The following is a 13609-nucleotide window of genomic DNA, read 5'->3' as shown; positions in this document are numbered from 1 at the left end:
CGAGCCGCTGATAGGCCAGCGCTGTCGGAGGGTTACAATTCAAACGCGGGCGGAAGGGCCCAGGAATCCGCAGTTGCAGCCGCGGTCTCAGTGTAGTCTGGGTTCTTGTCTCCCTTCTCAGCGCCACCCGGATGGCTTCCCAGAACCGCGACCCAGCTGCCGCCAGCGTTGCTGCCGCCCGTAAAGGAGCCGAGCCCAGCGGGGGCGCCGCCCGGGGCCCCGTGGGCAAGAGGTGAGTGGAGCGGCGGTAACAATCGCCAGGCCTGGCACAGCCTGGGCCTTTGGGGCCGAGAGCGAAGACTTCCGGGACTCCCACCTCTTCCTGGAACGGGTGAGATATGGGAGGTAGAGGGACACGCCAGGAGCTCGACTGCTCTTAGAGACCCTCCCGAAGGTGGACGGAAGGGGTATGGCCGCTGCCAGGATCCTCCGTCGGTGAACCAAGATGAAGATGCTCCGGGGACCTTCGGTGTCTTGGCTGGAGGACGACGGGGGAGGGGGAAGGAAGGAGGGGAGAAATTGAGATCCGGCACGGAGAGAGACGCCAGAGAAGCAGACGAGGTTAAGAATAAGCCAGAGCCGTCCTGTGGGAGCCTGGAATTAGGGAGGGTGAGGAGGACTCACTATGACCCTTTTGTGGAACTGGGGGTGACTGCGCCCCCAGCTGAGTCCGACTTCAGGGTAGAGGGAGGCCTCCGTGACAGCTGCTCCAGAGAGATTGGGGTGGGAGGAGATGCACCACCTGGAACCCTGACCCATGCAGACTTCAGGTGACCCCGAGTGCTCTTTTTGCAGGCTACAGCAGGAGCTGATGACGCTCATGGTGAGTGACTGTTGCCCAGAGCCCCAACCAGTTGGTCCGCCCTCCCACCTCCCAGTCACTTATCAGTAGCCTCCTCTCCTACATCAGGCTCTGTGATAGACGTGGGGGTAAAAAGATGAGTCCAGCTTGTTCTCTTCTGGGAAGAAGCTAGTCCACCTCACCTACGCACCTTTTCTCCAGAGAGTCTCTACTCCCAGTCCCGTCCTCCCACATAAAGTTATCCCTGAAATACGGCTCTCATACAAGGCCCTCCCCGTGCCCTGCCTGGTCTTACTTCCCTGCCCGAAGGCTTATCCACACCCAACTCTCCATCCTTAATATTTCTAATTCTGCCGTACCTCAGAATGCTTCCTTCCTGGACGATCTCTTCTACGTTAACCCTGGGTATTCAAGTCAAATCCTTCAGTGACCATATGGTTTATGTTCCCAGTCCGTGAATAGTCTCTGGGCTTCGTATGTAACCAGCACTCAGTAGCATGTTGAGTTGAATTCCCAGCAGCCAGCATTGTGGTTACAGAGCTGCCTTCTGCTTCCCTGCACAACCCCTCCCTTCTTAGCCTGGCGATGAACCTCCATCGTCCCAGTACTACTCCCCGGAGAGGCATGCTGAGCCCCCAGGATATAACCATTTCCTCAGGAAAGCCTATCAATTTGGCCTGGTTGCTTTATTTTGGATCAAAATGTGATGAGGTTAAGGAGAAAGGGTTCACCCACCGGCCCCCCAGGAGCGTACGCTTCAGCCCAGCATGTGTTGTGTTTCCTCCCCAGATGTCTGGTGATAAAGGAATTTCTGCCTTCCCTGAATCAGACAACCTTTTCAAATGGGTGGGGACCATCCATGGAGCAGCTGGCACAGTAAGTATAGGGTTGGGGTAGGTGAGTGTGACTTAGCTGAGTCTGGGGAGAGGTGGGAGGTGAAATCCAAGTGCTAGGTCTGCTTCAAGTCTTTTGGCTGGTGGGACACTCCCCTGTGCCTGCTCTCATGCCCTGAGCTTGTGGCCCTGATCTCCCTCTCTATAGTAAGAGGCTGTGTTTAAGGCAAGGCTCTCTCCATCTTAGATGCTGACAGGGGGCCAGACAGCAAGGAAAAGAATGAAGGACAGGGCTTCCCTGGTGGCGCAATGGTTGAGAGTCCACCTGCCGATGCGGGGGACACAGGTTCGTGCCCCAGTCTGGGAAGATCCCACATGCCGCGGAGCGGCTGGGCCCGTCAGCTGTGGCCGCTGAGCCTGCGCATCCGGAGCCCCTGCTCTGCAACAGGAGAGGCCACAACAGTGAGAGGTCCGCGTACCAAAAAAAAAAAAAGGACAATTGAGGACTTAGGCCAGTGGGCCTTAGACCAAAGGATCACTGACTGATGACCCCAGCGACCAGATATGAGAGAAAGTACTAGACCAGTTTAATGCTTTCTCTTCTGTCAAGTCCCAGACAAACTCAGGGGTCCTGGCAAGTCCCTTATGTGCGGCTTGGGCTGGGAACTGAGGCTCAGGGTAGAAGGGTTACTCCCCAAATCTCTTTCTGCAGGTATATGAAGACCTGAGATATAAACTGTCCCTGGAGTTCCCCAGTGGCTACCCTTACAATGCACCCACGGTGAAGTTCCTCACGCCCTGCTACCACCCCAACGTGGACACCCAGGGTAACATCTGCCTGGACATCCTGAAAGACAAGTGGTCCGCCCTGTACGACGTCAGGACCATCCTGCTCTCCATCCAGAGCCTGCTCGGAGGTGACTGCCGAGACCGGCTCCTCCCCTGCAACCTGGGAACCTGTCAGAACTCCCCCGGGCGGCCTCTTCTACCCGCACCTGACCGTCCTCTTTCTCTCCACCTGCAGAACCCAACATCGATAGCCCTTTGAACACACATGCCGCTGAGCTCTGGAAAAACCCCACAGGTGAGTCCTTTGTCCTTCTCAGGGCACCAGGCCATCGCTCCCCAACCTTCAAAGCCTCCCTCAAACAACAAAAGGATTCCAGTGACTTGGGAATATGTCCTTGGGGGGCAGGTAACACAGTTCCACCTCTGCCTTGGTGTTTCTGGTTTGCCTGTTTGCTATAAAATCAGGAAGAACCAACCCTTTCCACATTAATGTGGGTTGGGGAGGCTTTTTAAGTAGAAGGCAAAGCTTTGTGCAAATGACTTGCTCGCTAAGGGCCCCGACTCCCCTCCCCAGCCTCCCTGGAAACAGAGCCCGTCCAGGAGTCCTGGCTGGGTGGGCAGCAGAGGGTCAATCTGTTGTGCTGGGAAGCTCCTCCCACATTTATATCCTTGCTGCCCTCTTATCCACCTTAACCCCTGTCCTCATCACTCACCAAGACCTGCCTGTTCTTTTCCAGCCTTTAAGAAGTACCTGCAAGAAATGTACTCAAAGCAGGTCTCCAGCCAAGAGCCCTGACCCAGGATGTGCAGCTCTCCTTCTGTTGTCTTTATATTTTTTTTCCCTTAGATGGTCTGTCCTTTCCTCGATTTCTGTACAGGACCCTGTGTCTTATCTGTGGTGTCATTTTTGTTTTGTTTCTGTTTTTTAAATTAAGTGTCTGGTTAAGCCCTTGTGATGAATATATTAAATAAATACATTTGGGGGTTTTTTAACAAGTTGCTGTCTTGTAGTTAGCCTAGGGTTGGAAGTGCTCAGGATCGGCAGAGGTCAGGTGTAGGATCTGGGTTCTTGCCCTGCTCCTCGACCCAGGGGGTAGGGGCAGCTGATAGGCTGTAGGGCTGCGCAGTGGGGTGACAGGATTTGTTCCATTGCAACCTTAGTTATTTTATGGCTCTGCATCTGTTTCCTCATCTATAGAATGGGTGTCACAAAATGCCGATTTCTGGGCGTTCCCTGGCTGTCTAGTGGGTAGGATTCAGTGCTTTCACTTCCATGGCACAGGTTCAGTCCCTGGTCGGGGAACTGAGATCCCATAAGCCGTGCAATGCAGCCAAAAATATAAATAGATAGATAGATAGATGAAAATTAATTTAAAAATAAAAAACAACAAAATGCCGATTTCTATGGTGTGGTGACATGCACCAAGAATGTTAGCAAATATAGGAGTTGTCCCAGGTGTGTTGCAGAGACTGAACCAGACATTAGGCTGAAACAGCTAGAGCTGGAGAGAGAGGGCGGGGGGTGGCCGGGGTGGGGGGAGGTGGGAGCGGGGGATCAGCCACCTACTTTCTGACTGTAGATGTTTTGACCCTGAAAAAGGAGCAAGAGGACACAGGTGACCCTACAGCAGGCCCAGGGTCTGCAGAGACAGCCAGGGGAAGCCTTCTGGACTGAGGTCACAGCTCACCCCTTGCCCCAGGTCCCCCATAGATGGCTCCATGCTCCACAGGGACACGTTCACCTCCTGCTCCGTCTCCACCAGCAGTTCCTCTGTCTGCTGCACCACTGGCCCAGCCGGTCCCCGCCCCCTTGGGCCATCTTTCCATCAAGCCACCTGTGGCTTGCCACAGGCCTTTGGGCCCCTGGGAGGAAACCCCTGTGCCGACCAGCTGGGTCCAGGTAGGCTGAGGTGCTGGGCCCAGCCCAGGTCCTGCAGGAAGATCTAGGTGACACACCCAGGTGCGCTCCGACAAGGCCTGAGTGTTGGCTACTCACCCAACCTGGTCAGCTCTGCCTGCAGCTGGTTGTGCAGGCCTGCGGGGAGGGGGAGAGGAGAAGACAGCAAGGAGGTCATCAGGAAGGTTCTCACCCACACTTTCCTCCTACTCCAGCCAGCCTGGACCCCTGTGCCCCCAGCAAGCAGCCACATGTGGAATTGGATTGGAGTTGTCAGGTCTGGGATTAGAACTTGGATGTCCTCTAATCAGTTCCTTCATCTCAGACTGTGCTGTTGGCTCCCTCCTTGGGGCTTGGACCAGTGTTGCTCAATCTACTGTGCATGTAAATCTGCCTGGGGGGAACTTCCCGGGTGGCGCAGCGGTTAAGAATCCGCCTACCAAGGCAGGGGACACGGGTTGGATCCCTGATCCGGGAAGATCCCGCATGTCACCGAGTAACTAAGCCCATGCACCACAACTGCTGAGCCTGCGCTCTAGAGCCCACAAGCCACAACTACTGAGCCCACATGCCACACCTACTGAAGCCCATGTGCCTAGAGCCCGTGCTCCGCATCAGGAGAAGCCACCACAGTGAGAAGCCCGCGCACTGCAACAAAGAGTAGCCCCCACTTCCTGCACACAGCAAGGAAGACCCAAGGCAGCCCAAACATCAATTAAAAAAATAAAATAAATCTGCCTGGGATCTTATTCAAATACAAATTTTGATTCAGTTGGTCTGCGTGGGGCCTGAGGCTCTGCATTGCTAACCAGCTCCCAGGTGGTGTCATTGCTGTGCTCTAGTTAAAGGTATAGAGCAGTGTTTTTGTTTTGTGGTATGCGGGCCTCTCACCGTTGTGGCCTCTCCCCTTGCGAAGCACAGGCTCTGGACGCGGCCACGGCTCACGGGCCCAGCCGCTACCGCGGCATGGGGGATCTTCCCGGACCGGGGCCCGAACCCGTGTCCCCTACATCAGCAGCCGGATTCTCAACCACTGCGCCACCAGGGAAGCCCTAGAGCAGTGTTCTTGAGGTGTGGTCCTTCCACTTTTCACCTGGAACTGGTTAGAAATGTAAATTCTTGGCTCCAATAAGCTCTCCAGGTGATTCTGATGCTCTATCAAATTGAAAATCACGAGGCTGGGACTTCCCTGGCTGGGACTTCCTAAGACTCCTCACTTCCATGGCAAGGGGTGAGTGTTCGATTCTTGGTCAGGGAACTAAGATTCCCCATGCTGTGCCACACAGCCAAAAAAAAAAAAGAAGACAAACACCAGGCTGGACGATGTCTGAGATGAGCAGAGCTCAGAACCTGACACTTGGTTCTTAATAAATGCTGGCCAAAGTGGATGTATCTTTGCCTTCCTTAGGAAGCGCTCTGTGTGGTTTCCTGGGCCATAGTATCTGACTCCCCCAGAGTCAGCCACCCAGATGGTCACATGACCTACCTGTGTCAGTCACAGAGACCCAACTCTCTACACTGTCGTTCGGAACCAATCAGGGTGTTTCCTGGAATTAATCCCTGAGAGAAAGTAAAATTATTTTACTACTAGGATTGCTAAGAGGAGGGAGTCAGTCTGGGCTGCTGGTGGAGACTGCTGCAGATGAAAGAAAGCCATGCAGAGACAAATAGCTGAGAGATGACATTGAAACTCTGGCCTCCAGTTCATGTGTTGGCGTCCCGGTGTCATGAACCAACCAATCCCTTTTTGGTGTAAGTCAGTTTGACTTAGGTTTCTAACACTAGTGCAGTCAGTATTAGAAGGTGTGATCATTATCCCCATTCATTCAGTACAATGGTTGAGTGGCCACAAGGTAAAGGCCCTATGTTGGGGGCTGGGGAAGAGGCAGGAAGAGGACACAGTCCTGTCCTCAGGGAGGGTGAAATTTAGGGAGTAGATAGGCATGTCAATGGTGTAGAATAAGTGGTGATTAAGGTAGAAGAACTCTGTTAGAATTCCCGATCCACCCCTGTGTTACTCGTATACACTTGGGCACTTATATTTAACCTCTCTGTAAAATGGAAATATTAGTAGCTACCTCATAGGATAGATGAAGAACCGTAGAACGGTGTCTGGCACATAGTAAGCGCTCAGTAAAAGCTGGGTGTGGGAGTTCCCTGGCAGTCTAGTGGTTAGGATTCTCGGCTTTCACTGCCCACGGCCCGGGTTCAATTCCTGGTCGGGGAACTGAGATCCCGCAAGCTGCGCAGCACGGGGTTGGGTGGGGGGGAGCTGGGTGCTAGGCTCACATGTTGCTATGAAAGCTCAGAGGTGGGGCACCTAATGAAGATGAGGAGGGTAAAGGAGGGCTCTCTCTGGAGAAGGAGATTGGGCTGTGAGGGGGGTAACCAGCAGTTAATGAAGTCTCGAGCAGGGCAGTGACGTGGTCAGATTTGGTTTTGGAAAGATCCTTCTGGCTGCCATCTGTCTAGAGAGTGAATGGCAATGACAATGGCCTGAGTTATGATGCTGAGTGGGCTTGGAGAGGAGGGATGAAGTGGTAAGGAGACAAAGTACCAGGGCATAGTAAGTTAGAGGTGGAAAATGAGCTTCAGAATTTGTGGCTTGGGTCTCAACCCTGAGGTGGGCAACACAGGAGAACAAGACGGAGGAGGGCGATTTACCAGTTTAAGGTGGGGCCAGTTGGAAGCACTCAGGACGCCCTGGTAGAATTGTCAACAGGTAGATGGTCTTGCTCCTGTTTCCACCACACAGCCATATCATCTAGGTTGTGATCTACTTGTCTGGGTAATTCACCCCACTCTGCCTGAGTTTCCTCAACCGTAAAATGGAAACAAGGGCATCTGCCCCTGGGGTTGTGTGGATAAATGGCACAACACCTGCACAGCACACAGCAGGCACTCATAGGGATGATTACTAAACGCAAGCACTGCTCCTGGCTGGAGATACAATCCAGGAAACATGAATGAGCCAGAAAGGGGAGAAGAGAACAGGGAGTTGGAGAGGGAGGGCTGCCACAATGAATAAGAGTTCAGTGTTTCAAGATGATAATGATATTACTAATAGCATTTATCATATGCTGACTCCGTGCCAGGCTCTGTTCTAAGCACTTTGCACGCATTAATTTATTCTCACAACCCTGTGAGGTAAGTACTATCACTGTCCCCGTTTTACAGATTAGGAAAGGAAGCAGAGAGTGGTTTGTCACCAGCAGTGAGGATTCAAACTGAGCGTGAGGAAAGCCAAACTACCACTGCCCTTAATTAGCTTTGACCCAACGCCGGCTATAATTGAGTTGTTTACAAAAGAGCCGTGGGCGCCAGAGTGCAGCCAGTCAGGGCAGGGATAAAGGGAGGACAAGATGGTATCTGAGCTGCGTCTTGGTATCTTGGAGATGGCATTTGAGCTGTGTTGAAGGATTTGCCAAGACTTTAAGGGGAAGAAGGGCATTCCAAGGAGAGAGAACAGCATGTGCAAAGGTTGGAGGGCTTACAAGTGCACCCCGCTTCCACAGCAAGAAGGATCATTGCCCAGTGAGACTGGAACCTCTCGAGGGAAGGGGTAACTGTGGTGAGGAGGGGAAGGAATTAGGATTTGATTCTAGAAGCAATGGGGAGCCTGGAAGCGCCAGGAGCCACCCAGCCCCTCGGCCAAGTTGCCACGCCTAGCGCCAGCTGCACATAGACCGTCGCTAAACTTCCGAGGGCATCGAGCGCCATCTCGGGCTCCCGCGACCCGGCGGCCTTCCGCGTCCCGCTGCGTTCGGACCCGAGGACGCTCGGGTGGCTCCAACCGGGGTGGCGCCCTGGACAGCGGCCCAAACAGGCGGCCCCCGACACCCGATCCATCCCGGTCCTCCCCTCACTCAGGCCACGAGCTTTGCAATGTTTCCTTTTATTCCTTCTAGACACATTCCCAGAAGGGGCCGCGCCTCCCTCCCGGGGCCGGGCGGCGATGACGTCCCCACGCCCTAAGGACGCGCGGTCACCGCGGAGGGGAGGCCGGCTTCTTACTGCACGCCCTCCATCATCTTCAGGAACTCTGCGGGGAAGGAGACGGAGAGGCGGTCAGGGGTCCCCAAGGGGCGAGCGAGGTCTGGCCAGGCTCCGGCCTCGCAGAGGGGGTGCCTTGTCATTTGTAGATAAACTGCACAAAACCGCCCGGAGGTCCCCCCCTACCCGCCCGCAGGGGGTGGGGAGGAGCTTGGCCCCGCCCCGCCCCGCCCCGCCTTCGAGGCTAGGGACTCCCGCGTGGGCGCCACGCTCCGGACTCTCCAGCCTGGTTCGGTCTTCCGCTCCTCGCGCTCCCCAGACCCTCACCGTCGAAGTCAATGCGGCCGTCGTTGTTCTTGTCCCCGTCCTTCATCAGGGATTCGAGCTCCTCGTCCGTCACGTTCTCCCCGGACGACCGGAAAATCTCAGCCAGTTCCTCAGCATCGATGTAGCCGTCTGCGTTCCTTCAGGCGGAGGGCCAGGGCGGAGCTCAGGACGGGCAGGGGCGACTTGCCCGGGCCACGCCGGATGCCCCCTCCTACATCCCCACCCCGAGAACCTTCGTGCCCTGCTGGCCAGACTCGGACGGCTCTGCGCCTCACTCGGCTCCCAGGCCCCCCATGCACCTGTCAAAGATGCGGAAACACTCAGCCAGCTCCTCCTCAGTCTTCCCCTTGGCGTCCTCTTTCATCTGGCGCACCATCATGACCAAGAACTCCTCGAAGTCGATGGTGCCGCTGCCTGAGGGAAGCAGATGGTGAGGGAGCCTGGGCCCTGGCTGCCAGCTCCTCTCCACCACCATCCCATCCCTCGGGGGGCCACCCGCTCACCGTCCTCATCCACCTCCTCGATGATGGCGTCCAGCTCCTCTTTGGTGGGTGTCTGGCCCAGCATCCTCATCACCGTGCCCAACTCCTTGACGCTGATGTCCCCGCCACCATCAGCATCAAACATGTCGAAGGCGGCCTTGAACTCTGCCAGGGCAAGGAGATCCGAGGGCTCAGGTGAGCCTGGCTGGACCAGTCAGCCTCACGTCCACCCTCCCTGCCTGCCTAGACACCAGACATTGCCCAGCACCCAGCCACCCGAGAGACAGCCCGCCCACCACCACTCACCAGCGATCATCTCCTCGCTGAGGTAGGACCGGGCCTCAGCCTGCTGGTCCGTCTGCAGGAAACACAGACCATCAAAGAGCAGAAGCCACAGCCCTGGGGTGCATTCCTGACTTAACCCCATTCTTCTGCACCCTCGTTTCTGTAAGTGCCCCTCAGTCCTCCGGAGAAACAGCTCTAAACTTGCCCCCCACCCACCGCGTGCTCCCACAGCACCCAACCCCGCTTTTGAAGAACGAGGGAGGGGAGTTCCCTGGTGGTCCAGTGGTTAGGACTCAGTGCTTTCACTGCCAAAGGCCTGGGTTCAATCCCTGTTTGGGGAACTAAGATCCCACAAGCTGCACAGCTCAGCCAAAAAGAAGAAAGAAAGAACTAGCGATTATGCCCTTCTTGTTTGTCAATCAGAGGTCAATTCAGGAACCCCTCCGTAATCTTGGGCAAGTCACTAAATGTACCCTCATCCCCTCATCTCTTCTTAGCAGTTTTTCAGGGATGAGCTGAAATCAGGGGTGTGAGAAGGCTTTGTAAAGTGCCAGAACGATTCCAACAGCATTTTCCAGTTTTCCCTGCCTCCTCGCAATGCCTGGTACTTTAACAGGTGCTCGATAGATGTTTGCTGTCAAATAAATGATAATGCAAGGCAAAGTTACTGAGCACCGACCAAGTGTCAGGCCATAGACCGGGCACTGGGACCCCCAAGAAGTCAGACACATCATCCCTCCTCCCTCCAAGAACTTGCAGAGACAGAGATTGTAAGCTTCCTTGCGACAATTCAGTCATTGGAGTAAATGCCACTCCTGCTGGGCGGAGTATGATGTGGGCCTTGTGCAGGTGGCGGTAAGATGGCTCTAAGGAGTTTCCATCACGTCCAAGCCCAGCCAGCCAGCTAGGGGACTTTGGACTGAGGCCGGCAACGAAGAAGGGCTGAGGCGTCCAAGGAGCTAGCTCTTCAGCTGGCTGGCTGCTGGCTGTCCTCCTTGTCTCCCTCCTCCTCCCCTCCCCCCTCCCCTCCTCCTTGCCTGTGCCAAAAGGGCAGGTTATTTTTAGTCAGGAACGGGCAGCAGCAGCTGTCGAGCAGGGTCTAGTTACTCCTTGAAGTGAAGTGGGGAGGGCGATCTCAGATCTCAGAGGCAAAGCACAGCCTCAAATCATAACCCCTCTCTGGGAGGCTGATATCTCTCTAACTCTGCTCTGTCATCTTCGGCCCCTTCTCATCCCCTTGGAGCTCTTGGGGTCCTGCCTCTGAACTGGTCCGAGGCCCTGCAGGCTTCCCATGTTCCAGAGGAGGTTTCCTTCTCTCACTGGCAGGAAGAGGGTTTGGCAAGGCTTCCAGCCCACCCCCACTGCTCACTGGCTTGCTGGGTGACTCCCTCTCCACCACGAGGGTCCCCACCTCCACCATCAGGGTGACGAGCTAAGACCCATTCACAGTTCTCTGACCGACATGGCTAGAAGCCTCAGAAGGTCTCAGGGAACCGGCAAGCCTGGAGGCTCAACCCCTGGAACGTCCCATCTCTCCCTTTCCAAGACAAGTCCGAGACCTTCTTCCCAACCTTCTTCCCAGACACCAGGGTTCCAGGAGCTTTCATATTCCATCTTCAAACATCCAAGTTACTGCCCCGCAGAGCACACAGATCTGGCCTGAAAGATGCCCAGAAGTGCTCCCGCAAGTAAAAGGATGAAGTCCCTTCTCATCCTTACCATGGTTGCGTGTCACCAGGACTCCTCTGCTGCAGGTCACCTCCTCTGCACTCCACCACCCAAAGATGCCCTGGCCCTCTGTAGCCCCTAGGATTTGTAGGGGCATCCTCTCCTCCCACTTCCCTACTCCCCAGGACCGGGTGCCCTGGCCAATCAGATCCTGGGGTCAGCGAGCACCCCCCTCCCAGAGTCCTAGCCCATTACCTAATTTAGCCAAGGGCCCTTGCAGAGAAATTTAAGCCTCCAAGCAGGTGGCAGGCCTTGACGTCCTAGATTCTTGTGAGGGGAACCCGCCCTGCTCCACCGCCTTAGTGAATGCCCCCTCAAGAAGCATACTTGCTCCAAGATGGGTGAGGATGATTAGGATAGAGGAAAGTGAGGCAGCATGGCGGAATGCAAGAACACAAGCCTTGACGTCCAAGGCCCAGGATCCGATTCCTGTCTCTGCAAGCTGTGCACACTTGGGCAGGTGGCGATGCCACTCTGGGCTTCAGTTTCCTTATCTGTGAGATGGGGAGAGTCATAACCTCCCTCACAGAGAAACCATGGTAAACGGGAGCCCAGGTATATGTCACCAAGCTTGTGCCAACTACATAAGGTCAGTGCTTGGCAAGTGGAATGTTTTGTCTTTGAATCAGGGTAAGGGGCGGGGGATAGGAGGAGGGGAAAGTGACAGCCACAGTTATTGAACCCCTGTGACTTGCCACATGCTGTGCTAAGCATTTTAACCACATGATCTCATCCTGTGAGGTGGCAGCTATGATGATTCCCTTTTCACCGGGAGCTTTGTAAATCATAAAGGTCTACAGTCATGTTGGGGATTCTTATTCATACTGACTGAGGGGAAGTTGGGGCAGACTGTCCTCAGGGGACCCGTCTAGAAGGAGAAATGTATAGAGGGGTCCAGGAAACAGGGTGTGCACTTGGAGGAGAAAGAAACATTGAAAGAAGATTCTTCTCTCAAGCTTACCTTCTCCAGGGAAATGGTTTGGGGGATTTACTTTTTTGGGGGGAAGGGGGATGGGGGAAGTTTCTCTAAGTAGGTGAAGGGGCAGCTGGCCCCTTGCTAGAGCTTGAGGAAGAAGTCTGGAGGAGCTCAGCTGGCCATCTGCAGAGTGAAGGAGCGGGCAGATCAAGTCAAGTCCGAGGTGAGCCCACCCTGAGAACGTACAGGGTCCACACGGGGTGTTGCGGGGGATAGACAACATTTACGGACGGTAGCTAAGTCAACAAAAAGAGCACGGACATGGCTAAACACAGGGTCTGGGGCTAGCGAAAGGGGGCTGGACACCAAGGAAGTCAGATGGACAGTGGCAGCTGGGCTGCCCTCTTGCCCTATACATAGATATTCCCAAGGAAATCTCAGTGGATCCAGGCCAGGCTAAATAAGGCCTCCCCCAGCCAGGCACAGGGCTGAGGGGCCATGCTCCCCAGGGGATGCCAATTTGGATACAAACATTGGAACCACTTAATCCCTTTGGAACAGAGAGTGTGGACCTTGCAGCAATCCTTTGTTCATTAATTTGTTCTTTCATTTATTCGGGGAAATAGATAAGGTCCAAACTCAGTGTGGCCAAAAGCAAGGTCCCACTCACCCTTCCATTCTCATCCCCTTTCCTCTCCCACCTTGCATGCTGCTCTTCTCTGTTCAGACTAAAATAAAGCTCCAAACACCACCCTTTAAAGTTCCCAGGCCCTTGCACATGCTGGGTTTTTTCTGCCAGAAACTCCCATCTTCCCCTTGTTCACCTGCCTACTTCCCTATCGTCTTTCTCGGCTTTAACAATACTTCCTCCAGGATCCTTCCTCCCCTGTACCCAGGCTAAAGGGGTCCAACGTGGTCTCCAGTATTTTCCTCAGTCATAGCACTGAACATGCCATGGGATCACGACCTGTTCTAAGTTCCACGGACCAGAGACTCTTACCTGCCTGCCAGTGCATTCCCCAGCACCCAGCACTTGGCACTTAGCAAGTGTTCAAAAAATAATATGATCTTTGGAAGAATAAGTGAACACAATGACATCTGGTTCAGTATAAGGAGGACCTTTCTAACAGTGGTGGTTGAATAATAATGGGACCGGGCAGCCTCAGAAGGTAATGAGCCTCCTGTTGCTGAATGCATGCAAACAGGAGTTTGATGACCACCTCTCAGGGAGGCTGTGGGGAGAGATCCATACAGAGCCTAAGAGTAATGGAGAATACAAGACCTCAAAAGATCTCCTAGTTCTGGCCCTGTGTGTATGGCCCAGGGTAACTTTCCTTCACTGAGCTTCAGACTACCCATCTGTAAAATGGAGGTGCTAGACCAGATTTCAGAGCAACCCTCCTCCAGACCCTCATGGCTCTGACAACCCATGGTTTTGTGAACACCTGCTTTGTACCCAGACTTGTGAGGCATTTGCCAAAGTACAGGTTAAGATTCAGCCAATGTTTGGTGAATGGGTGAGTGCTGAATGAATGAACAAATGAGGTGTGTCTTTGT

At 54.4% G+C, this 13609-nt stretch overlaps 2 protein-coding genes across 3 annotated transcripts; one reads left to right on the top strand and one right to left on the bottom strand.

Moving 5' to 3' along the window:
* Window positions 1-87: 87 nt before the first annotated feature.
* UBE2C (ubiquitin conjugating enzyme E2 C) lies at window positions 88-3415 on the top strand. Of its 2 annotated transcripts, XM_059037870.2 has the most exons (6): window positions 88-232; window positions 796-823; window positions 1592-1678; window positions 2348-2552; window positions 2660-2719; window positions 3162-3415. In XM_059037870.2, exons 1-6 carry the CDS (start codon window positions 132-134, stop codon window positions 3218-3220), a joined length of 540 nt encoding a protein of 179 aa, XP_058893853.1. In that variant the 5' UTR covers window positions 88-131; the 3' UTR covers window positions 3221-3415. The 2 variants fall into 2 exon arrangements, with proteins under 2 accessions (XP_058893853.1, XP_058893852.1); XM_059037869.2 differs by lacking the exons at window positions 88-232; window positions 796-823 and having other exon boundaries at window positions 1388-1678; window positions 3162-3367.
* Window positions 3416-8200: 4785 nt separating this feature from the next.
* Window positions 8201-11338, bottom strand: TNNC2 (troponin C2, fast skeletal type). The gene is made up of 6 exons (XM_059037875.2): window positions 11128-11338; window positions 9430-9481; window positions 9145-9288; window positions 8941-9055; window positions 8642-8778; window positions 8201-8363 (listed from the first exon to the last, which is right to left on the bottom strand). The coding sequence occupies exons 1-6, from the start codon at window positions 11128-11130 to the stop codon at window positions 8332-8334; spliced, it is 483 nt and encodes a 160-aa protein (XP_058893858.1). The 5' UTR covers window positions 11131-11338; the 3' UTR covers window positions 8201-8331.
* Window positions 11339-13609: the final 2271 nt, after the last annotated feature.

The sequence above is a fragment of the Kogia breviceps genome, chromosome 14 (genome assembly GCF_026419965.1).
Source record: "Kogia breviceps isolate mKogBre1 chromosome 14, mKogBre1 haplotype 1, whole genome shotgun sequence".
NCBI classification, from domain to species: Eukaryota; Metazoa; Chordata; class Mammalia; order Artiodactyla; family Physeteridae; genus Kogia; species Kogia breviceps.
This window is presented reverse-complemented; position numbering and strand designations above follow the sequence as displayed.